At 34.7% G+C, this 23,463-nt stretch overlaps 3 protein-coding genes across 3 annotated transcripts; all 3 read right to left on the reverse strand.

Annotated features, from left to right (window-relative positions):
• Positions 1 to 1,621: 1,621 nt before the first annotated feature.
• LOC125189551 (GDSL esterase/lipase 1-like) lies at positions 1,622 to 3,725 on the reverse strand. The gene is made up of 6 exons (XM_048086817.2): positions 3,712 to 3,725; positions 3,379 to 3,617; positions 2,912 to 3,036; positions 2,597 to 2,827; positions 2,224 to 2,470; positions 1,622 to 2,034 (listed from the first exon to the last, which is right to left on the reverse strand). Exons 1-6 carry the CDS (start codon positions 3,723 to 3,725, stop codon positions 1,748 to 1,750), a joined length of 1,143 nt encoding a protein of 380 aa, XP_047942774.2. The 3' UTR covers positions 1,622 to 1,747.
• A 974-nt stretch (positions 3,726 to 4,699) lies between these two features.
• On the reverse strand, positions 4,700 to 7,322 carry RAD51 (RAS associated with diabetes protein 51). Its single transcript, XM_048088058.2, has 9 exons — positions 7,158 to 7,322; positions 6,462 to 6,606; positions 6,252 to 6,362; positions 6,086 to 6,177; positions 5,746 to 5,840; positions 5,548 to 5,661; positions 5,210 to 5,339; positions 5,016 to 5,137; positions 4,700 to 4,934 (listed from the first exon to the last, which is right to left on the reverse strand). The coding sequence occupies exons 1-9, from the start codon at positions 7,251 to 7,253 to the stop codon at positions 4,811 to 4,813; spliced, it is 1,029 nt and encodes a 342-aa protein (XP_047944015.1). The 5' UTR covers positions 7,254 to 7,322; the 3' UTR covers positions 4,700 to 4,810.
• A 7,880-nt stretch (positions 7,323 to 15,202) lies between these two features.
• Positions 15,203 to 17,200, reverse strand: LOC125191209 (putative pectinesterase/pectinesterase inhibitor 12). The gene is made up of 2 exons (XM_048088719.2): positions 16,137 to 17,200; positions 15,203 to 16,062 (listed from the first exon to the last, which is right to left on the reverse strand). Exons 1-2 carry the CDS (start codon positions 17,026 to 17,028, stop codon positions 15,374 to 15,376), a joined length of 1,581 nt encoding a protein of 526 aa, XP_047944676.1. The 5' UTR covers positions 17,029 to 17,200; the 3' UTR covers positions 15,203 to 15,373.
• Positions 17,201 to 23,463: the final 6,263 nt, after the last annotated feature.

Genomic DNA, 23,463 nt, shown 5'->3' on the forward strand with positions numbered 1-23,463 from the left:
CATTGTATGCTCAATATACTTCATCGAAATGTAAAAACAGAACACTATAAGGCATGCATCAAATACTTCACTATAACCATAATTTGGTTCACTATAAAGGTAAAATATTTCACCGTAAACATTCACTATATGCACAATATATTACTAGTTCACCATAAACAAAATATACTACTAGATCACCTCACATACTTCACTATAAATAAAATATACATTACTATAATCATATAAGCACTTCACTGTAATCATGTTATCACAATATAGGTAAAATATACTTCACTATAAACAAAATATACTTCACTATAAACAAAGAATAGGTACATCAATTACACAAAATATACTTCAGTTTCTACAGTTAAACAAAATATACATCACTATAAATAACTATGCATTTAGAATCACATTTTCTACACAGAAATATCGTAAATTAAAATTTAAAATAAAAAATAGGAATGACTCATGATCGAAGCCTTGGAGTATTCCGTCGAGACCTCCGGTTGCATTTTCTTCTAACGTTTAAAACCTACAAAAAATGAAATCTGAATCAGTTGAAGAAATAATAAAAAATGAATTCAAAATTGGTAGGACAACTTGCATTTTGAAAAAAAATTCTGATTTGAATCCGTTATTCGATGACGGAATGAGAGAATTGGATGTTGAGGAAAACGGAATGAGGCGACGACGACGACGGAGTGAATCGGCGTTCTGTGAGAATTTGAGGTTTAGACAAGAGGAGAAGAGCGATGGAGGGCAAAAGGAGAATTTGGAATTGAGAGAGGAATTCAAGTTTAACCCCAATTTCATTTGTTAAATGACTATTTTACCCCCACCTTCTTATAGTGAACCAATTCATTCTTATAGTGAAGTAAAATCTGGATCAAATACATGACTAAGTATCAGCCCTTGATTTCTTGATCTTGTGGCTGAGATTCGTTCTCTAGTTATATACTTAAGGGGTACTTGCCCTATATCACTACTCCATTAAAATATCCTATTATTGCCGGTCATAATGCCGCTATATAGCTTTACGCCTTTACCCTATTACCCTTTAATAAGTAGGCTCAATTTCCACACCCGATTATTTAAGATGCCCTCGAGTTTAATGTCATTGCCAATATACGTTAAATGGATTACCAAAAATTATAATGTTCACATTTTTTTTACTACTACTATATTAAAGGAATATTGGCATCTAATATCACGAAACTTTCAAAAAGTTGGGTTTTTCCCATGAACTTTAAAATTGGCAAATAATATCACGAACTTTACCTTGGGTTTGTTTTTTCCCACGAATGAAAATATTCATGTTATTTTAATAGATTGAAGAACAATTTTTGAGGGTGTGCTTCAAGAAAAACTATCTTCAAATATTGAAAAACTTGAAACTTTCAAAATTGTTGTCGAGTAATTACGAAAAAAATCGGTATCATAGTGTTATTTGTGGGAATTTTTTCATTCGTGGGAAAAAACAAACACGTGGTAAAGTTCATGATATTATTTGCCAATTTTAAAGTTCGTGGAAAAAACTAAACTTTTTGAAAGTTTCATGAGATTAGATGCCAATATCCCTATATTAAAAGTGTTGGATAACCAATGCCATCGATTAATTTGGTATAAAGTTAAATCTCATCCAAACATTATTTATGCCTATTTCATATATTCAACAACTTCTATACGTCTTCGCACATTATTTTTTCTTGGATAACCATGTCTGGACCTGCATTGTCTTTAGATGCATGATTGATGTTGATCAAAATGTAGGGTGATCAGCATCAACTACATCAGCAATGGTGGTGGGACCGAAGAAGAGATCGCGGAGACTATAGGGCCCGAGAGTTGCAGTTGTCTGTGGACCGTCCCAAAGAGCTTGAGCAAAGTGTTGATGAATCCTTTGAGTTGGATGAAAAGAATCCCACCAGACATAGTCGTCGGCTTCCTCGCACAGATCATAAGCCGTCGTCTCCTTCATCCCTCCGCAACTGAATATTCCCCCAAATGGGCCTGATCCGCAGCATGCATTTTTACCTTCTTTGAAACCTATCACAAAGTATATACAATTATTTAATTTTAATTTTAATTCAGATAGGTAGCTAGATTCATATAGATCAAATAAGAACTCAGTCCAAAAGACTAGTCTGATAGGAGAGAGTGTCAATTTAGTCTATATATCCTACACCAGTTATTCTCATAACTGATGTTGGAACATAGATGGTATGTTTGAATTACCGTAGGTGGATGGATCGTTGATCCGTTGAAGAAGCCAAGTGTAGAAATCGGAGTTGCTATACTTGAAATCTTTGAGAAGGTATTCGAGATTATTGAGAAGAGTTGTTAAGGCATTGTTATGTGCTAATGCAAGTGAATTAGCTTGCTCAAAACATCCTTCTTGAGCAATTGATCTCATAACTGGCAAACATCCTAGCGGGGACAGCCCCAAAAACCCGAATTTCCTTGCACCTTTCTTGTACAATTCCTGCAAATTATTTAATAATTAGTCATAGCCAACCTCGTCCAATTAAAATAATCTCACAACTTAATCCTAGATTATATCTTAGTACTATTTTATCTAGGAAAATATAAGTAGCTAGAAAGGACTTACTTGTATTGAGGATGTCAAATTTCCTAACACCATCCCGACATATTGTTCGGGATGATAGAGTTGTTGCATGTTAGGGTTCGCAAGATAACCCCCTAAATAGTCGTTGCTTCCGATGCTAAAATAGTAAACTGCATTCGATATGATTTGTTCTGCTTCCGACGCTCCCATTTTCGTCGTCAAACTCTCCGCCACTTGTTCAAAATATTTCAGTTGCGTGTTTAGATCGATCGCCTATGTATATCAATATCATCACACTTAATTTACACACACATGACATGATCAATATTATGAATATCCAATCTGTGTGTATGTTACCTGTCCCTCATTTGTAGTAGACAGAATTCCACTCCCACCGGATGCAAAGTTAGCACCATGGCTAAGATCATCAGATGTAGATGGATCCAAGAATGGTGGAATCATAGGCAGCTTAGCATATTCAGCTGCATATAATAGTAATTGTATGAAAATCAAATTAAATCAAATAAAACAACCTACTCCTCCATTGGGGCCGCGTTAAAATGCTAACTAATTTTCAATCTAGAATCTCAATTTTGTATGTTAAAATTATCAACACATAAGAATGTTGATATACTTATGTCTTTTTATTGATATTTAAATTTACATTTTGTATTGATAAAGTTACGTATGTGTTGATAATATTAATATACATAATTGAAGTTCGAAGTTCTAAATTGGCAATTAGTTAACATTCTATCACATCAATCCCCTACTCTCCATAATATAGTCTATATATATGTAATATGATGAAGGTGTATACTTACCTAAGTAATCAACGACGATGAGACCGTCGGAGAAGCGGCCTGTGGGGCCCTGAAAAGGGGCGTTCCGACCGTACGGGTCGTAGTTAGCTTTGTTTTCCGGTATGGTTTGGATGAAATTATTGTTGCCGGCATCGACAGTTGAGTCTCCGAATATGAAAAACGCAGACTGTTTCTCTGCTACTGTATAATCCGTAAATAAGACGGGCAGCAGAAGCCACACAAGAATCGCCATCTTTGAGCTGCTTTACTTTAATCAAAGTGCAACATAGTAAATACTTAAAAGGGCGAGGGCGTTTCCACCAATGGACTACTTCTTTTTTTATTCTTTCATACTTTGAAATTTTCATCACCGCGGCACTATCTTATTTGTCTATTTCTTTCTTATTACGGCTTGTTTTCCTGCTCATGCACTTTCCTAAATGTTAATACACTACTCTTGTAAATGGAATTTAACCGGCATTTATTGGACTCATGAATAGTGTGCATTGGCCTGGTGTGTTAGTGTCGGAGGCCACAGCTCTTAGGTTTAAGTCCACAATAACCTTTAAAAATTATGCTTATTGGATAAAAAGAATAAAAAAGAAACTATATTATCGGTTTGCTTTATGAATTCAGATAAGCCTCCTAGTACATTATATGCTGGCTAGATCTCATCAAGCTTGACCCCTTCTTCTCATATTTTAGGCAGTGAGATAATTTCACTATATTGTTAATGTACATGATTTTGGTAAATGCTACTCCTACTACATATTTCAATGAACTCTACTAGAATACACTAAGAAAATACCTAAACCCTTCAACTTAAGAAAATGGAAATGTTTGGATTATTGATTAGTCTTTTTGTACTACGCATTTTTGCTAATTTATTTAGTACTATCATTTTGTAAAACTAGAAAGGAAGTGTCCATCTAATTCTCTAGAACGACTTGTTGTCTTCGATGCAGTTTAAGGAGGATGATTGCATGTTTCCGGTATGTCCATTCCGTCTTCCACCATCAATGCTTTTGAGTTCAACTATTACATGGAGGAGTGGATACAAAAAGATTTTTTAGGAGTTAGGATTATAAGAAAAGTCTGCTTATTCTTTATCTGGTTTCTGTGATTTAGAGTTTCATAGGTCAGTAGCAGCCAGCAGGGCATGTCTTTTTCATTGAGGTTCAGGCAAAAAACGCAGATGAATGTAGAAAACTGATTGCTGAACTGGAGTTGATGGTTCAGAAGATACACTGTGAGTCTGTGACATAGTATGTCATATGGTTAGACTGATGGTGAATTCATTTCTAGTAACTGCTAAAAATTGAATTTATTTACTTCAAATTGCTTATAAAAGCCCGAGTGGGGCTAATTCATTGCCAAAAAAATGATCATTTTAAGGATTTGGACGTGAATAAAGGCAGTGAGTTCTTGTTTGTTTGAGATACAGAGATATGCACTAATCCTTAACATCTGTTACTCCATCTGTACTAATCTGAAATCTGGCTTCAGCCTCCGCGAGACACGGCGAGCTCACTACTTTGCATATACGCTCCTCTCCCCTTCCTTTCCTCAAAGCTAGTCTGTCACCACAAAGTCACTTATTCACTAATTAAACATTCAAATGACATAAATCCTTGACAAAAAAGACTCAAAAACTCAACCTTGTTGTTGTAGCATGTGCCATGATGTTGCCACCTATGGGTTTGCTTTGAGGACCAGCAAAAACTGCTGTGCCATCCACTTGTGCCACAACTTGGTTAGTTATAACAACAGCAATCCCAAACTGCAACAACAAAATCAAGAATTTACTAAGTATGCCTATACACGAGCTCAGTATCAGGCATATATATACAACCTCATCGGCTAGCTTCTGAAGGCTCCTCAAGAACTTTGCAAGATGCATTTGCCTAGCTGACAATTCCCCTCTTCCGGAGAAATCTGTCCTATAAAGAGCAGTAGCACTATCTACAATCATGAGGGCAAACCTGCATTATCAAAAACATTTATTTCAATATATCTCATTAAAAAAAAGATGGTTCTAACAAACACAACACATTCATTTTGAGATATGTCTGCTGCTTAGTAATCAAGGAATACTTGGAATTTGTATAAAAACGTCCAATATAGAAGTAATCACTAGGGATCAGGCTTGTATAGGGATCAGGCTTGTACGCAAGCACAGTAAGCAAATACCTTGTTTCTACCATCATTGATGCAGCTTCAAGCAGAAGCCTCGACTGATGGTCAGTGTTATAAGCTCGGGCATAGGCCACATTCTCTAAAACATCAGCACCATTCAGCCCGAACCTACATATTTGAGCACTTCAGGTGATTCAAAGCATGTATAAATAAGAGATAGCAAAGTGTTGTTCTACAGAAAGCAATACTAACCTCTCAGCTATTTGAAGTAATCTCTGTGGTCTGAATGTCCCTTCAGCGTCAATGTACATAGCTTTCCCCTCACCGCCACCTTGATCTAATGGAAGCTGAAAAACAGTTGCAGTCACAAATTAGTACGTTGTCAATCCAAAAAAATGATAGAATGGGCAAGAAGGAATCCTATAAGACACCGACAAAGGTACTTAACAAACTAGCTTCATTAATCTTATTCAAATATTTAGTTGACCATCACTTTTGACAAGTCGTAATCAATATTGCTCAAGTTGAACAATTGGCGCATGTTATCTTATAGTACTACTACAATTCAGTTCACAACTTCACATGATCTTACTTGGCAAGTCACACAGAGTGTATGACATAGTTGAGTCTTTCCAGAGCGGAACTCCCCATATAATTCAGTTATAGAACCTGTTTCAACACCACCTGTGAAAAGAATCAACATGAGGATGCGCAGTTGCAAGACAATACATTTATTTTTATGGTCAATGAAAGCTCACCTTCTAAAACTCGGTCCAGTTCTTTAGATCCAGATGTTATTTGAATTATTTCAAGCCTTTGGGCGTGTAGTTGGGTGGCACTTGTGAAGCCCAACGGAACCAATTTCGAAGCTGTTAAAATATTAACCAAACAGTGTAAATTAAAGGTGCTGATTTAGAAAGAAATTGAGACCCATCAAAGAATATCACATTATGTGCAAGAAAACGTGCCTGCCTCAATGATCTTATCAACTTTTGCATCACTAATTCCTTTTATTTGCAGAAGCTCTTTCCTTGGAGCGTATGCCACTGATTCTACAGTGCACAACCCTGCATCTTTAAGCTTTTTGATGTCGATAGCAGCAATTCCGGACGCCTAGAGAAAACAATAAAGCAACATAAAGATTCCTTGCAAGAAATGAGGAATGCTATCAATGTTCAGCCTTTGGGAGACATCACATACAAAGAAGGCCATCCTCTCTTTGTGCCTCTTAAATGTTTGATATTTTACAAGTATTTCACAAACAGATAACCTACCAATTCAATACCAAAATCCAAGATAACAATAATAATACTATGAAAATACAAGAGCCGGTCCCGGTAATTAGCATATGAACCATCATTAATTATGAAATCCCAGAAATCTCCCTTCTCCCAAATCCAATACCGGCACAAAATTAACCCATTACCAAGAAATTGCAAGAACCCCTTTGTTGATTTCAGTAAAATCTACGAATGCCGAGTTCTCGAAACTCAATTAAAAAAAAATTGGCGCCGAGGAAATGATAGGGATAAATTCTAAAAACAAAATTGAAGAGGATTAAAAGGTGGGAACTTCAAAATTATACTTGCATTTCAGTGAATTGAAGAAAGCCCACGAAAAACCCAGAAAAAGGAAAGCGGGAAAATTGGGGAAAAATGGATGACCTGAAGTTGTTCAACATGGTAAGGGCCGTTCTGAATATCTTCCGATTCCTCTGGCTGTTCTAGCTCTAAAGCCCTCTTCCTTCCTTGCTGATCCATCAATGGCGTCGGCTTCTCAAAACGAGCGAGTGAGAGAGAGGTATTTGAAAAGATTTGGGAAGGCGCGAAAAGAAGATGAAATTGGAATTGAAATGCGATGAAGAAGCTTCTCCCGTAAGCAGCCTACACTTTCCTGGGCCTTTGGATTTGGGCTTCACTAATGGGCTAAAAATTATTAGTACATGTAAACAGATTTATGGAGGCCCCAATACATGGGACAAAATTAGAAAAAATACCAAATCGAGGAGCCTAATCTAAGCTTCTTCTTTTTTATATAAAGAAAGAAGAAAAATGTGAAAGGAGTTTAACTTGTGCGTACAACGGTACAAGCATCTCATTTCTGTTAGGGTCTGTTCGGTACGGTGGAATTCGGGTCTTGAAATTGGAATTGGAACCTAGAATTTTAATTCCGTTGTTAGGTTCCACTAAAATACATAGATTTTTTATTTTAAGTTACCAAACAAAGAATTAGGAATTATAATATAATTTCATATCAATTCTTTAATTCCATCAAACAAAAAATTTGGAATTGAGTTAGAATTAGAAATAGAATTATAATTCAATTCCTTCCATAGAGTTCTAATTTCAATTCCAATTCTAATTCCGTGAACCGAACGGGTGCTCTAAGTGGAAATCGATTTAGTGTCACATGTACGCGTACGACTTAAAATTAGATACAGATTGTCGTGACATTTATGATACAACATAATTTATGTTAGTGCCGCCAAAGCTCAAACTAAAGCTCTTGCTACATAACTAGCTCTTCTAATAATAATTTGAAAGGTTCATTGAAAAGGGCACAACCCTAGGATATAGTACTTTCTCCGTTCCATAGTAGTACTAGTAGATAGGAGTGCTTAAACGGTTCTCCGGTTCTCGGTTAACCGGAACCGGAACCGGAATTGACCGGTTAATTGAGGAACCGGAACCGGAATCCGGTTCCGATTCCGGTACCGGTTCCAACTTTTTAAATAACACCGATTCCGGTTCATAACCGGAACCGACCGGTTCCTAACCGGGAACCGGATTATAATTCAATTTTATTTTTTTATAATTTAATATACTAAAAAATCTAATTTATTGAATTAAGTTTGAATTAAAGTAAAATAGTTTGAAAGATTGAGTGATTTTTAGATTTAAATGTTTAATCTGTGATACTTTGAATCTATAATTATTTCTCTAATCCATTTTTTATGAACTAACTACAATGAGTAGAACATCATAAGTTTGTTTTTAGTTTTCAAAAGAACTTATACAAATACAATATCATTTCATATGATATATTTATTACAAATTTATGTAACAATTCATTTAACATACGATTTTAACATATTTGTGAATAATTTATTAAGTGTTCCGGTATAAACCAAATAGTCACAACAATATCAATTAGTATTGGAAATTCCAATGAATACTATGTTTAGCCAAAAAAGGAAAAATGAAATTCAATTTTAAAACTCATTTTTTTAAAAAAAATTGCTAAAGTTTAGAACTCCTATTTTTGTATTAGTAAAAAATTGCTAACATAAACTAGTCCGACTCGACCTACTACACTTGGCATCACTCTTATCCATATATGAATATTATTGTATTGTTGGTTTGTATTTTGTGTTTATATTTTAATTTTTAGGTATTATTTGTTATGATTCTAGATGTTGGATTATTATTTTTTTAGTATTGAACTATTTAAAATTATAAATAAATTCGGATTAAAATTACACATCGGTTCCGGTTCGGAACCAGAATCGACCGGTTTCAAACCAGAACCGATCAGTTCCGGTTCCGGTTCTTGAATTTATGAAAATTTAAAACCGATTAACCGGTCAACCGGTCCGGTTAGAACCGGAACCGGCCGAATAAGCAGGCCTACTAGTAGAGTCATTTTTAATTTAAGTATTTCATAGTAATAGAGTTATTTCTTTTTTTGGTAAAGAATAACATTTTCTCACTCTTACTTTTCTTACTTTATTCTTTCTGTTTTTTTCTCTTTCCTATTTTATTACCTTTTTTGTTTAATTACATACATTTTTCTTATGTCCGTGTAAAAGAAAATGTTCTACTACCATGGGATGGAAGGAGTAGAATGAAAAGTCGAAAGAGGATCTCAAAGCATCTGCAGTGGTCGTCCTTGCCGACGGACGACGTCCGTGCCGCTGCTCGCCGCTGCACGTTGTCCGTCTGTGCCAATGGCAGGGCGGTGCTTTTAAATAAGAGCATGTCTGTGCCGCTGAGCAGGCTGACATGGTGGGCTGCGATTGGCCATCGGCTTAGCTCTTAGCATTTTCGTTTTTTTTTTAAATGCGAAATTTAATACTATAAAAATTTGTTTTTAAATAAAAAAAAATATTTTCCAACTTCCCAATAAATTATATCCTTTTTCTACACACTTTTAATTTGTTTTTATATTTTTTTTTCCAAAAATTCACATTTTTATCTATAAATACCCCCACTTCAACACAAAAAAATTCCCACCACACTACACAATTCTCACATCTATATTCTCTCATCAATTCTCAATCTTTCACTCTTAAAAAAGCAATGTCCGGCTCCGGCGATCACCCATTCGACTCCCGCGGTTGGAAGCACGAATGGTTCAGCTCACAACCATTCTCTATGTATTTTTATTTTTTAGGATTTTAGTTATGTAATTTTTATTTTTTAGGATTTAATTATGTAGTTTTTATATTTTAATGTAATTTTATATTGTAGAAATGTTTTTAATAATTGAAGAATTTAAATTGAATGATAGAATGGTGAGACCCTTGAGCTTGTCCTTGCATAAAAGCATGTATGTTGATGTTGTGCTCTTGACTAAGGATAGGGAGTAAAATTGAGCCTCGGCCCACCTTCATACTCTTATTTATGTGCTCTTAAATAAGAGCACGGATGAGGATGCTCTCAAATCAAGCTCGGAGTCTCAACGAAACAAGTGATTGACAAATAAGTCATCTATTTTTTTTTTTTTATGTATAGGCAATCACTATAACCACCAATGTGATTATGACAAATTGACAATTACACTAAAACCTATAGTTATTAACATGCTAGCACTTAATTTGTCCTTTTCAGATTCTTCAATGATCAAATCATCAAATGTAGGTAGCTTTCAATCAAGCTTTATCCAAGTTTATGCCTAGAGTTTGTTCACTGAAATAAAACCAGATTACACTTATATACACACTACAACCATTTCGACGAGTAACAAATCCTACAAAGGCCAAATTAAGTATTCAGCTTTTTCATCCCAAATTCAATTCAAAACCAAGTAAATAGTAATTAAGATAGGTTTTGGTGGTGGTGATGAAGCAGCTGCATCATCTCAAATTTGTGGTAAAATTTTTGGGAATCTATTATGGCTAATAAAATGCCACACCTATGCTACATTATATGGAGGTGGAATTTATGGATATTATTTGATATCTTCTCAATTAAGCAAATGAAATCACATATCCAATAATGATGATGAATAGGATATGTAGTATTCCCTCTGTCCAATTAAAAATGAAACGTATTTCTTTTTTGGTTATCCCATTAAAAATGAAACGTTTTCTAAAATATAAATAATTCTATCTCTACTTTTCATCTTTCTTATTTTACTCTCTCTTCATTAACTCACAAAACAACACTACATAAAATCTCGTGCCGATTCCCAAATGTTGCATTTTAAGTGGGACGGAGGTAGTATATGTGTAATTTAGCTAGCACTTTATTTCCCTATAAATAGCCTATTTGTGTTCACTGTGTTGCATATCAAAAAATTAGATATGAGAGTGTGCGTAAGAGAAAGAGCCGTAAGCTCATAAATAGAGAGATAAAATTTGTAGTGCTGAAGTACCTCCTTTTTTTTGTGTATTTTGTATAAACTCTTTGTGAGAAGTTTATTTCAATTATCCTCAATATTACATCCCTGAGTGTTTCTATATTTTGTGTTAAATATCCAACAAATTTGATATTATGGGGTAACGTTGAACATGGTTCAACCTCAAATTCCCAAATTAGAGAAACACAACTATGGGAATTGGGGTATTCAAATGCGAGTCGTATTGCAATCACGAGGCACGTGGGATATTGTTCAAGATGGTTATGTTGAACCCGTCTCCTCAGACAGAAGAAGCACTGACGAACAACCAGAAGAAGTGAAGAACAACCTCAAAGACGCGAGGAAATGAGACAAGAAGGCGTTGTTCAATACCTATCAAGGTCTTGATGAAACCACGTTCGAGAAAGTAAGCACATCCACTACGTCAAAACAAGCTTGGGAGATTTTGAAGAATGCTTTCACCGACGTTGATAAAGCAATATGAGTCTGACTGCAAATCCTACGTGATGAGTTCGAACGTTTGACCATGTCTGAAACAAAAGGTATTTCAGACTATTTCACAAGAACTTTGGTTATTGTGAAACAAATTAAAGGTAATGGGAGAATATTGAAGATTTTCATGTTATTGTTAAAATTCTTTGTTCATTGACATCTAAATTTGAGCACGTCATTGTGATTATTGAAGAATCCAAAGATCTCAGTACCATGTCTATTGATCAGTTGCAGACCAGCTTGCAAGTTCATGAGCAACATATGAAGAAAAAAGCTATTGCTTCTCTCGAGCATATGTTACAAGAGAAGATATCAAATACATCCAAATATTCCACCTCCATATGATGTAGTGTAGGTGTGGCATTTTCTAGCCATGATAGATTCACAAAATTTTTCCCACATATTTGAGATGATGCAGCTGCTTCATCCCCTCCAAAAGCTATCCTAATTATGAAGTATTTGACTTTGATAAAATCAACATCCTCCCTTAAACTCAAATCTCTAAAGTCTTCATTCCGAGCATGAACTTCAATCTTCTAAAAACGTCATGCTTCAATGGCTTCGTAAATATATCCGAAGTTGCTAGTCACAAGATCAAGTTGCGGGTATATTTACGAAGCCATTGAAACACGACATCTTTAAAAGATTGAAGTTCATGCTCAGAATGAAAACTTTGGAGATTTGAGTTCAAGGGGGGATGTTGATTTTATTAAACTCAAATACTTCATATTAGGATAGGTTTGGTGGAAGTGATAAAGCAACTACATCATCTCAAATTTGTGGTGAAAATTTTGTGAATCTATAGTTGCTAAGAAAATGCCAAACCTAGATTAAATCATTTGTAGGTGGAAGTCATGGATGTTATTTGATATCTTCTCTTGAATCATATGCTCAAGAGAAGCAGTAGCTTTTTTTCTTCATATGATGCTCATGAACTTGCATGATGCTATGCAACTGATCAATAGACATGGTATTGAGATTTTTGGATTCTTCAATAGTCGCAATGACGTGCTCAAATTTAGACGTCAAAGAACGAAGAATTTTATCAATAACACGAAAATCTTCAATATTCTATCATTGTCTTTCATTTGATTCACAATAACCAAAGTTCTTGTGAAATAGTTTGAAATACTTTTTGTTTCAGGCATGGTCAAACGTTCGAACTACGCCACTTGAGAAGGATTCAGAGGAACAAGGCCAAGTTGGGGAACTCCTTGCCTAAGATTCAAGTGCACTATCCTTATCTCCCTTTGATGCTCCCTTTTTAGTGATTATATAGAGAAACTCATTTGTGTTGTTGATAGATTTGTTATTGATGACTTGTTTGATAAGTGGTGCTGTGCGCTTGAATCTTTGAATGCTAAATCTATCTTTGCATCATATATTGATCCTGAGTTGACTAAAGAGTCATCTCATGTTTGCATTTTCCTACAATAAATTTAAAGAAATCTCAAATTCTCAAAGTCTTCCTTCTTACTTGTCCTGTTGTGATTGCTAATTCACTCCTTCCACTTTCTAGTGTAACCTTTTATTGTTATTTGCCTCATAATCTTTTGCAACTTTGGGTTTTGCCTCCACTTGTCGCCTTTGTTCGCATATATTGCACGTACTCTTGATCTTTATGTATTTCTTTAAGAGAACAAGGAACAAGTACAACTTTCTTTTGGCCAAATATCAAAGAGTGTTTGTTGAGGTACTTATCAATTTTTGCTTGTTGATTCACCTGTCATTGTTGACACAACAAAATATAGGTGGAACATAATGTATAATATGACACAATACCTATTCCTCATACTTACTAATGCGATTAGGTACCATTACTTGTTTTCCAACATTCACACGGATGCTTCCATGAGACGTCTGTTCAGTGTGCTTCAGGAGAGGTAAGCCTATTTTCTCAACCAAAATATCACTAACCATATTGGTTAGGGTTTCTCCATTGATGTTAAACTAAAACTTTTTCTTTGAAGAAACAATGGCAATACAAAAGGTCATCTCTTTGCCCAATATCTTACACATGGTTTTGCTCTAGCAAAGCTACTCTAGAACATACACCCTCGATGGTTCTTGGTTTGTGATCGATCCAACATGCACTTCATTGGGTCTTGAATTGTTGATCATTGGATTGCATTATGCTATTTTATAGAGTTTAAATTTGATGTTAATGATTGAAGTCTAATTATTGTTTTATATGACATTTACTTAATAATGGATTTAAGTTTTGTATACATAGTTGGTGAACTTATATCCAAAATGGATTTGAGTTTTGTATAAATAGTTAGAGACGTTATGTTCAATAATTCCATTGATATTAAGGGAAACTTCCTACAAAACTCATGAACTTTCCACTTTTCTGATTTCTCCCATGAACTTCAACTATGGTACTAAATGTCATGAACTTTCACGAACTGCACCGTTTTCTCAATGCGGGTATTCCAGTTGGGAGTGGAAGCAAATGTGTCTTTTTAATCCCACAAATTGCTAATTGGATGCATATATGTCTTTTTAACCATGCATGTTGTTGATTGGATGTACACGTGTGAAAAATAGGGGTCGCATAGCGAAAATACACTAAAAGCAAACGGATTTCAAAACGGATATATTTAGGTTATTTATGTAGTCAACTCCATTTTCGTGTTAAACAAGTAGATATATGATAAATCACATAAATTCACATAAAATGCGTAAATTAAATGTGATTTGATGAGTACATTTTTTATTCTCCAAAGAATCGACGTGACTTGCACATACTCCACATATCGTGTCGGTACTCTACCTTGAATCTTCTAATATATTCCCAAACTCACGTGCATCCATTTGTGTAGGCAAATCTTAGATGATTCGTAAAGGATTAAGATGGTAAAGTAAGAGAGAGGAGGAGAATGACATGGTAAAGGAAGAGAAAGGAGGAGAATGATAGTTAAAGTAGCGTTGATGGATAGTGTGACCTATATTATTAAATTGATATAACTTTCTATAAATGAAATGCACATATTTTTGTGGAACGGAAGAAAATGGAAAGTGCACATATTTTTAAGGGAAGAGTACATTTTTCCTTTTTCGTCCCTCCACTAATAATATGTCCAATTTCATATTTACTCTCTCCGTTCTATTCAAGATGTCCACTTTTCTTTTTTAGTTTGTACTATTCAAGATGTCCACTTTCTATATTTTGAGGAAATCTCTCTCTCCTCATTAATATATTCAATCACCTTTTACACTCTATTTTATCACACAGAACTCCTTCACCTAAAACCTCGTGCCATTCAAGATTGTGGACATCTTGAATGAGACGCAGGGAGTACTATTTTTAGTAAATGTACCTTACATTCCACTAACTCATTTAACTCATATTTTATTTTAAATTTATTCCATCCTCCGTGAAAAGTTGTCCACTTTGCTTTTTTTTTTTTTGGTAAATGAACTTCACTTTTCACTAATTTCTTACACTCACATTATACTATAAAATTAATATATAAATGCGAGACTTTCAATACATAATTTCTTAAAACCCACACCGAATCAAACTTAGATAATATTTCATAGACGGAGGGAGTATTATATAAAAGTAGGAGTCGGGTCTCTCTAACTTTTTTGATCCATTTTCCTTCTTAGTTAACCAGTCTTAAAAATCTGATTAGGCCAACTATAAGACATTTATTCACGGAAGAACCGATAGAGTACAAAAATACTTGTGTTGATGACTAGTTTGGAACATGAATGCTGAGATTAATAGCAGATCGCTTTGTACATTCATGCTTATGCTTGGCTTCACTGAAAATCGAGAAAAAGTGACGTGACAATGCAATCAGACCTGATCATCGTAAGGAAACGAAGTGGAATCAAGCCACTCCTGTCCGGTGATAAACGACGATACCGTAAATCCCGAGGCCTCTTCGTACTCCATGACATGGAACCCCGGCCACGAAACCCGGCCATCCGTGGCCGAGCCCGGCCCGTAGTTCTCATACTCCCCATAATACAAGGTATCAAGGCCCTGGTCCCCATCCCAATTAGTCCACCCCTCTGCCGCAATAAACTCATCAATATACGACTCCAGAAACACCGCCCTCGAGTAATTACGCCACGGCCGCCCAAGATAGCTCCTCACCGAGCCACGGTTCGAATACAGATCCTCCGTCGCCAAAATCGAGCAATTCTGCATCGAGATCCCGGTGTCCTCATCCGGGTTCTCGCGCGACTGGGCCGTGATGACCGTGAACTGCCCCGGCATCGGCAGCTGCGACACGATGTTGCACCCTTGGAACACCACGGCCGCGTTCCCGAACACGTAGTCGATCGTCCCGTACACGTCGCACTCGCGGTAGAACTGGCGGAACGAGTGCACGTACAGCGTGTCCTGGAAGCCCGTTATCACGCACCTGTACACCGCGGCCAGGTCCGCGCTCACGCGCAGGGCCACCGCCTGGTGCTTCTCGGGCCCCGCCGTGTTCTCGATCGTTATGCCACGTGCCAGAAATCCCTCCCCAGACACCGCTGAAAATTCAAATTACACTAATTCCAAATCAAATTCATTATAACTTAAATTGGTAAAGTATTCTGTTTTGTACCCAGGGTAGCAGATCTGAACGTAGTCCATCCATCGGCCACGCTTCTGCTGCCGGTGATGACAGTGACGTCGCTGCCGTCTCCGAGCAAGACGATGTTGGGCTTCCAGCTCGGAATCTCGACGTTCTCTTGATAAACTCCCTCTCTGACATATATGATTACTCTGTCGATGCTGTTGTTCGGAGAGAAACTGATCGCCTCGCTAATCGTGGTGAAATTCCCTGACCCGTCCGCCGCCACCGTCAGCACCTGGCCGGGATCGTACTCGTCGCCGGAGCTTTCCAGGATCCGTCTCGCCTTCCTCGAGAGCCACCGCGGGAAGGCGAGCAGCCTCCTGTTCCCGCCGCCGCTGCTCTGCTTTCCTCCCAGCATGGACAGCGAGTTTCTGACTTGCATATCGATGCTGGAGAGGGACTGGAGCAGCGGCGCCTTCAGCGGGCCGGTGGCTGAGTCCAGGCCTTCCAAGCACGTGATCTTATTGGTCATGGCGGCGCTGAGGAAGGCTCGGGCGTCGGCTAGTTTTGTGGAGTCGGCGGCGGGCAGTCGGGAGATGGACTTTTTTAGAGAGGACAATGTGATCTGGTGGAGCTCGCGGCAGTCTTGGATGGCGCCTCGCTGTTTCTCGACGAGGTTGGACGCGGCGGCGGTGGAGAGGAGGGAGGAGAGGTGGGCGCCTTGGGATAGGGCGGAGGAGAGGGATTGGAGGAGGAGGGAGAGGATGTTGGGAGAGATGTTGATGGAGAGGGAGAGCTTGAGGGATTCGAAGCAGGCATTTGGGTGTGGCGAGGATTGGCAAACCTGGTTGAGTTGTGTGGAGTTGGGGTTGAGACCGGAGATTGTCGAGATAGAGAGGAAGAGGAAGAGGATGAGAGATTTGAGAGAGGTGGAAGCCATGGAAGAAGCTTAGGGGGAGCAGTGAGAAATTCGAGATTCTGAATTTTGGAGATATAAATGTGTGGGAGTTATTAACATTTGTACATCAGATTCTGTGAAAATAAATGTGTTTTGCTTCTGTCTCATAGAGTAGTAACTATACCGTATTTAGTTCGTGTGAGAGCTTCTGTGTGATTGTAATTGTCACTTTAACGAAAATGAATTGTATGGAGATAAATTATCGAAGTCGTTTTAGTGCTTAGAAAAGACTGTCAAGATTAATTGCATCTTGCAACACGGTCCTACTCTTTTAGTAAAGCTCCAGCCGAATCTAGGACTAGATAATTGACGTAAAGGCTTTATTACGAGAATCTATGTTAACTAAGTACTTTGGAGTAACTTTTTTCGCCGTTCCTCAATAGAAGTCACATTTTTGGTATAACCCCGATTTTAAGAAACATAAAGAATAATGAATTGAAAAAGTTACTGAAATATGAGATTCATTTTTTAATATCAGTTTTATAACAAAATGTGGGTGATTTTAAGAAACATAAAGAATAATGAATTGAAAAAGTTACTGAAATATGAGATTCATTTTTTAATATCAGTTTTATAACAAAATGTGGGTGAAGTGAATTAGTGAAATGTAAGACTTACTTATGATTTACGTGAAATGTAACTTTTATTATGGAACCGACCGAATCGAAAAATGTGATTGTTGAAATCATTGCTATCTAACTCATATTTTATTATAAAATTAGAATTCATATTGTAATGACATTTTTCACTTACATCCTGTTACTAGGTACTAGGGTATGAATCTCAAATTATGATTTTGAAATATTCACTATTGGATATTCTAGGAGTATTTATTTTTACTATTTTTATAAATATTCTTAAATTTTATTAATTTTTTACTTATATTTTATAATAAAATTTTTGATTATATTTTTTGAATGAATACTTTTTTGGAAATTGAATAATGGTAACAATTTCAAAATATTGAGATTGATGATGGATTTGGGTTAATCATATTACGTAGGGTTGGCAAATTTCAACACAATATGGAAATGCAATACAAATCAACATGAAGTTACTGGGTTATGTCAAGTAATTTTGGGTTTGGGTCCTTATCTGTACGACTCAATAAGAATATGATGATTTCGGATTTTGGATTCAGATAATCTACTAAAAAATTATTAGTTTATTTATTTAAAAGAATTATTATACTTTTGTTTTCTTATCTATATATGATTTGTAATAAAGTTTTAATAATGTTATATTGTGCTTAAATTGTGTGATATTAAATTTTATTACGTAATATCAAGTTTTAATCATGTAATATTAGGCTTTGAGTGTTGTTGAGTTGTGTCAACTCGATTCGTATAGTTTTGTTTAAATAAAATTATATGATTTTTATTAATACACAAATATAATGATAAAAAGTACGTATACTTTTAAAAATATTCGAGGATGATATATTTATATTTTCCAGAAAATGAAAAATAGTAGTAGCACTTAACACAAAATTAAGTACAGTAATTAGATATCTTCATCAAAAGAAACTTGAAATCCATAATATTATTGGTAAAATTTTATTCTCTAAAGAAAAATGTACGTAATGTTGAAAACCCATGCGAGAGAGGAGTACATAAAAATCCTACACTTGCTTTGAGTTCCAAAATGTAAAATATAATTTAATAAAAAATTAAAAGAATCCAACGCGATTCGAGGTATCTTGATCTTACTCATGCTAATTTTATAATAAGTCATTTCTCTACATTATTCTCTCTATTACTTTTCTTTCTCTCCATTTTAACTATTTATTAGAGTATTATTTTTTCAAAATGAATACGAAAAAAAAAATGACTCAAATAACGTGGAACGAAAGGAGTACATATTTCTTATTGGATACGTGTTTTTTTCTAAAATATTCCACATGATACAAGGACACATTAGTAAGAACATAAAATATAACTATAAGACAAAAATTAAGGATAATATGGCATAAGATATTACCTCAATAAATCATTTTCCTTAAATGATAGGGTTAATTAGTGGTATGTAATTTAAGCTAGAAAACAAGAATCCGTGATCAATTATTCTGTATGAAGGGGGATTCTGCAGCATAGTGCGTTTAGATTGATGGACAGGAAAGACATGCACTGAGGCGGTGAAATGTGACAAGATTTAAATTATTTATTGCTACTTTTTAATAATGAAAGAGAGAGAGATATGTGTTGTTCTTTAAAATTTTGAAAATGTAAAGGGGGTAGATTTATCACATGTGAAGGTAGATTTGTTTTATTAGGTGATTGTTATGGAATTTTATACTGTCACATACATATATTTCTCAACTTAATTCGCCAATTATATTAGACTAATAGTAGGATTGCCGATTGCAATATGATCGAAGAATACTCTCTGTTTTTTTCTTGTTTGTTTTCGCCTTTTTCAGCTTTTTCTCTGGTATTTCGCTCTTCCCGATTCTCTTGTCAAGCTCTGGTTTACAACAAAATGTATTCTTTTATTTCAATCAAATTAATTAGGTGTATATTTTATCTTTTTCGAAATAAATAGATAAATAAACATTAAAAGTTTGGGGCACCAAAATCTTCAAAATTCTATTTAAGTGATTTATACTCGGACGGAGGAAATACTATATGCAACCGACTACTTGTTGGGCCATATGTCATATGTGGACCTGAATCTCGAATTTCCTTTCGCAAAGAAAATAATATATACAGACAAACCATCCTAGATCTAACATCGGTCTAACTTTTACGACTTTTATAAAAAATATTTTATGTTATGTGATTTTTCCTAAAAAATCATATACATAACGATCACTGTAATCAAATGTCCTAGTAGTCGTTGCATATAATGTTTTGAAGATTTATGATTTTAAAAATGCTGTAAAATGAAATTGTGATATTTCGTTATATTTTTAGTAGGATAAACTATCAATCTTGTCTAATTATTTGATATGTCTACTAAAAATTTATATCTCAATATTTGGATAATTAATATTCCGTCCGTTTGTGAATGAGAGTCTCATTTCTTTTCGGCACGTGTTATATGAAATGTTAAAATAAGTGGGTGAAAAAAAGTTAGCGGTATATGATCGTCCCTTGTATATATTAGTTTTAAATGACATGTGAGTCGAATGAGGTAATAGAATGTGTGGCCTAATAAAATTGTACAAAAAACTCGCTATTAAGTGACAGATAATTTTGTCGCTAATTAGCAAAATTTCTTCACTTAACAGGGTTAGTGACAGATTAAGTATCTGCAGATCCGTCATTACAAAGCTTCTCACTAAAAAAATTTAGTGACAGATTTGTTAGTCACTAATATTACTAACCGACCCAATAACAGAAAACATGGGCGGCTGTCATGGTAAGTTCGTATTAGTGACGAACAAATATGTCACTAATTCGTTTTTTTATTTTTTTTTAGTGATTAGTATAAATGAACTGGGACTCCTATTCGCATACAGACTAAAATAAAAAATGGACTCCTATTCACGGACGGAGGGAGTAGTATTTAGCATCCATCATTTTATTTTCATAAATAAATTTCTTGCAAAAAGAATTCGAAGAACGGGCTATTAATGTGGCAATTGAAGTTACACATCTTTTATCCATGCGGCAATGGACATCTAATGTGTAACCTGTAGAATTATTAGCTTACCCGTTTTTGTCTCATCGTTTGGAACAGTCACTCGCTTTTGCCACATTATTTAAGGTGTTCGGTTGATTTTATCATACAAATCAATATAGTTTATTTTGTGCATGTAAATATAAGCCCATGGTTGGATACCACGAAAGTTGGTGTTTTTACCAAAAAATCATATACACTAAAAAAATATCTTTCAGGAACATAAAAATTGAAACTCAATTACTAGTATTTTTGGAAATTTTAAAAGTAACCATAATGAACGCAAACGAAAGCGTCCCTAAGTCGAGAGCAAATTAACTTAATCATTTGCTATTTAGGACGCTTCTATTTGTGTCCCATAATTTTAATTGAGACACTAACAATAAGGGCACTTAATGAACCGTTGATGGTATAATTAGACACACAAATTAGTGTCCTTAAAAACATTAAAAAGTGTCATTATTCATTTTTTTTTTGTTGTAGTGATAAAATTAATGTTTCAACATGTTCATCTAAAGATAAAGACGTGCAGGGTTTTCAACATGACTTTCATGTGATCCTTGATTGATCCCTCATGATCCTCGAGTGCTCACACGAACGTAAACTTCTTTGCTAACTTGTTTGAAACAAGGCTCGAAGGTTTGAAAGGCGAAGGAGTTGCAACCTTTGAGGTGTCTAGTTACATAAAGGATGTCATATACTTTATGACAAAAGTTTTTGTGTCGTCACCAAACATAAATTCTAATACATTTGGCTCTTTTCTTTCTTTTCTAATTTCGATTTAGTTCAAGTATAAGAGGATTTAATACAGGATTCACCCAACAATTAAGTGTGCCTATTAGTAGATCTTTACGTGGTCGACGTCACACATTTTTTGACTTGACCAATTATTATTAGTTTATTACTATTGTTTTTGGACACTTTGATAACGACTGTTGAGCGTGGAAGGAGGGGGAGACTATAGCAAATATCTACCAAAATCAACGTGAGTGAGGTGGGTCAATAGTGGAACATATTAGCTTCCCAGAAAAATCAAAACTTATAGATCACAATTATTGTAATTATAGAATAAATATATAATTATATGTAAAGGGTGCGATCATATCATAACTCATATTTATGTAATAATATAATAACCCTATCATTTTATGGGTCAAAAGTATCATTTTTATTAAAAATAATATTTATACACGATAAAATAATATTTTTTCAACATGCATAAAATGATACTTTTATTCTATAAAATGATATTCTGTTCCAAAAATAATATTTTTCGTCCATAAAATGAGGGTTATTAGGTTATCACTATAAATATGGTTTATGGTATGATCATGTCCTCATATGCAAATGCCAATTCTAACAATTTTGCAATTACTGCATCCTAAACATTTTCCGATGACTTTTCTCCTATGCATATTTCACCCTACATTTTGGAAATTAGAATCAATTCACATAGTTAAAACTCAAACAATAGAACTATTATTCCATGGTTCCAATACAACCTATGTACACCAAATGCAGAGAACATAAAGTTAATGAAAGTTTTTTAAAATATAAAGCACATTTCAACAATCAAATAAGAACAATTAAAATCCTTTTTTATCCGTGCTTCTTCTCCAAGTTAACAAACAAAAACTAAGATTGAAACTCCATTAAACTCCATTTTTAGACTTCTAACACGAATCTCAAATTGACTACAAACTTAACCGATACACCGAACTAAATTAGGAATCCGAGCATGATGTCAACTTGGATGAACCTTACCTATACAAAGTCAAATAAAACCGAATTAGAATAATTTTGAAAAGTTTGAGCTTACTAAACTAAAATTACAAGCATACAAACTTAGAATTCTTAGATCTACGTGAAACTCAACCAACACATGTATCCAAGCTGAAATTATAAACTAAATTCAAAATAGGAAAACTATTAAAACTAAAATCCATTTTTGCTTGAAACCATAGTAAAAACAACATATATGAAATCAACAAAACACATGCAAAGTGGTGTAAGCAAACCGAATCCGAACACATATGGCCGTTTTAGAGAAGAATTCACAAGTGCGTCGAAAATAAAGTTGTTGGTATGTTTTATGCGATTTTATGAGAAGAATAAAATTCAACTACAGGAAATTAAACACCAGTATTTGATTTAAATGGAGTATATATGAAAAAACTTTATCATAAACACAAATCATCCTTATATAAAACATATTTAAAAATACTCACAAATTTGAATTGATGTAATTGTATAATTTTAGTTTTATCCATATTATGTTACATTTCAATAACGGTGCATATAAAATTTCATATATTTTCCTGTGATTATTCAATTTTGTATTCATAAAAAAAAGATAGTAGTTCAAATGTTTGAAACTAAACCAATATATACCACAATTGTGAATCAAGTTGATTGACCGATTCAGATATTTAAATTACAGTGAAATGCACGGAATGCACGGCAGGAATGCTTTATGCTAATGGAAGAGAAGAATAAAAATAATGACTACATTTATAACAAAACAAGACAAAATAAAAATGAGGCTAAAAATGAACATAAAAGTTGGAATAAATGATATATGGCCCACTTCAAATAATCCAATTTAGTATACAAGTAAAAGCGCGTGAAAATAAATATACATATCATAACTTCTTAAAATTATTTTAGAAAATAAAATGTAGTCCATAAAAGTTGTTTGTCCTTAATATATACTGCACCAAACAGTGAAAAGTAAAAATCGAAACAGGTTAATATTCTTTCACCAGACAGTGAAAATTTAAAGTAAAATCTTGAAAG

The sequence above is a fragment of the Salvia hispanica genome, chromosome 5, assembly GCF_029641045.1.
Source record: "Salvia hispanica isolate PSC_SH4W2 chromosome 5, Shi_PSC_v1, whole genome shotgun sequence".
Taxonomy (NCBI): Eukaryota; Viridiplantae; Streptophyta; class Magnoliopsida; order Lamiales; family Lamiaceae; genus Salvia; species Salvia hispanica.

Excerpts from the sequence above, each read along its gene's own strand:
- LOC125189551 (XM_048086817.2), bottom strand. Across the intron at positions 3,037-3,378 it reads CATCGTCGTTGATTACTTAG|CTGAATATGCTAAGCTGCCT; the intron begins GTAAGTATACAC and ends TATTATATGCAG. Across the intron at positions 2,035-2,223 it reads CAACGATCCATCCACCTACG|GTTTCAAAGAAGGTAAAAAT; the intron begins GTAATTCAAACA and ends ACTTTGTGATAG.
- RAD51 (XM_048088058.2), bottom strand. The coding sequence starts at position 7,253 with ATGGATCAGCAAGGAAGGAAGAGGGCTTTAGAGCTAGAACAGCCAGAG. Across the intron at positions 5,340-5,547 it reads TCAATGATGGTAGAAACAAG|GTTTGCCCTCATGATTGTAG; the intron begins GTATTTGCTTAC and ends TTGATAATGCAG. Across the intron at positions 5,138-5,209 it reads TTCAGAAGCTAGCCGATGAG|TTTGGGATTGCTGTTGTTAT; the intron begins GTTGTATATATA and ends TTGTTGTTGCAG.
- LOC125191209 (XM_048088719.2), bottom strand. The coding sequence starts at position 17,028 with ATGGCTTCCACCTCTCTCAAATCTCTCATCCTCTTCCTCTTCCTCTCT. Across the intron at positions 16,063-16,136 it reads GTTCAGATCTGCTACCCTGG|CGGTGTCTGGGGAGGGATTT; the intron begins GTACAAAACAGA and ends TTGAATTTTCAG.